Here is a 718-nt window from a genome sequence, read left to right on the forward strand (position 1 = left end):
GAAACATACTGTTGAAATGAAGAAAAGAAATTCACAGATGAAATCAGCAATTGTGCCGATCATCTGCCATAAAAGAGCTCTGAGTTACTCGGCCTTTGGTGAGTGTCTTGCGCTCCAGACCAGCGAACGCTAGTGGGATGCTGTTCCCAGAGGTGTTATAAAACAGATTCAATTGTGATAGATGCATTAGTCTTGTTTAAAATTCCGAGGAGATCTGTTGTTGTCCATGGCGAAAATAGCTAGATTGCGTGCCATTGAGCTGGTGCTCAGAATACTTGCCTTATCGCTTTGGTTTCGGAATGCATCGGCTGAACCAAAAGTACTGTGCTACTATGACGGTGAAGCAGCGGTAAGGAAAGGTACTAAAGGCGGCATAAGTTTACTGTTTATTAGTGCAGCTTTGACAGAATTTGTGTTTTACAGATACTCTCGCAGGTAAAGTGACCTTAGCTGACATTGGGGAGGCATTGCCATTCTGCACCCATCTGCTTTACGGCTACGCCGGGATCGACGTCAATACCCATCGTATACGCGCACTCAACGAAGATCTTGATCTGGAATCTGGAAAAGGCCATTTCCGAGCTGCAACGGAGCTGAAAAACAAGTTTCCGGGACTGCAGGTCTTCTTGAGTATCGGTGCTTACTACGATCTGAATGAGGAAAATCATTCGCTAAAGTATCTGTCACTTCTGGAATCTGACGAGACACGGGCAACGTT

General features: G+C 45.3%; 1 protein-coding gene across 1 annotated transcript; it reads left to right on the forward strand.

Moving 5' to 3' along the window:
• Positions 1-209: 209 nt before the first annotated feature.
• LOC128277280 (chitinase-like protein Idgf4) lies at positions 210-710 on the forward strand (the record flags this gene model as incomplete). The annotated part of the gene is made up of 2 exons (XM_053015721.1): positions 210-359; positions 424-710. Coding segments are annotated over exons 1-2 (420 nt in total), but the record flags the coding sequence as incomplete, so codon positions are not given.
• Between the last annotated feature and the right edge of the window lie 8 nt (positions 711-718).

The sequence above is a fragment of the Anopheles cruzii genome, unplaced genomic scaffold (genome assembly GCF_943734635.1).
Source record: "Anopheles cruzii unplaced genomic scaffold, idAnoCruzAS_RS32_06 scaffold05306_ctg1, whole genome shotgun sequence".
Classification (NCBI taxonomy): Eukaryota; Metazoa; Arthropoda; class Insecta; order Diptera; family Culicidae; genus Anopheles; species Anopheles cruzii.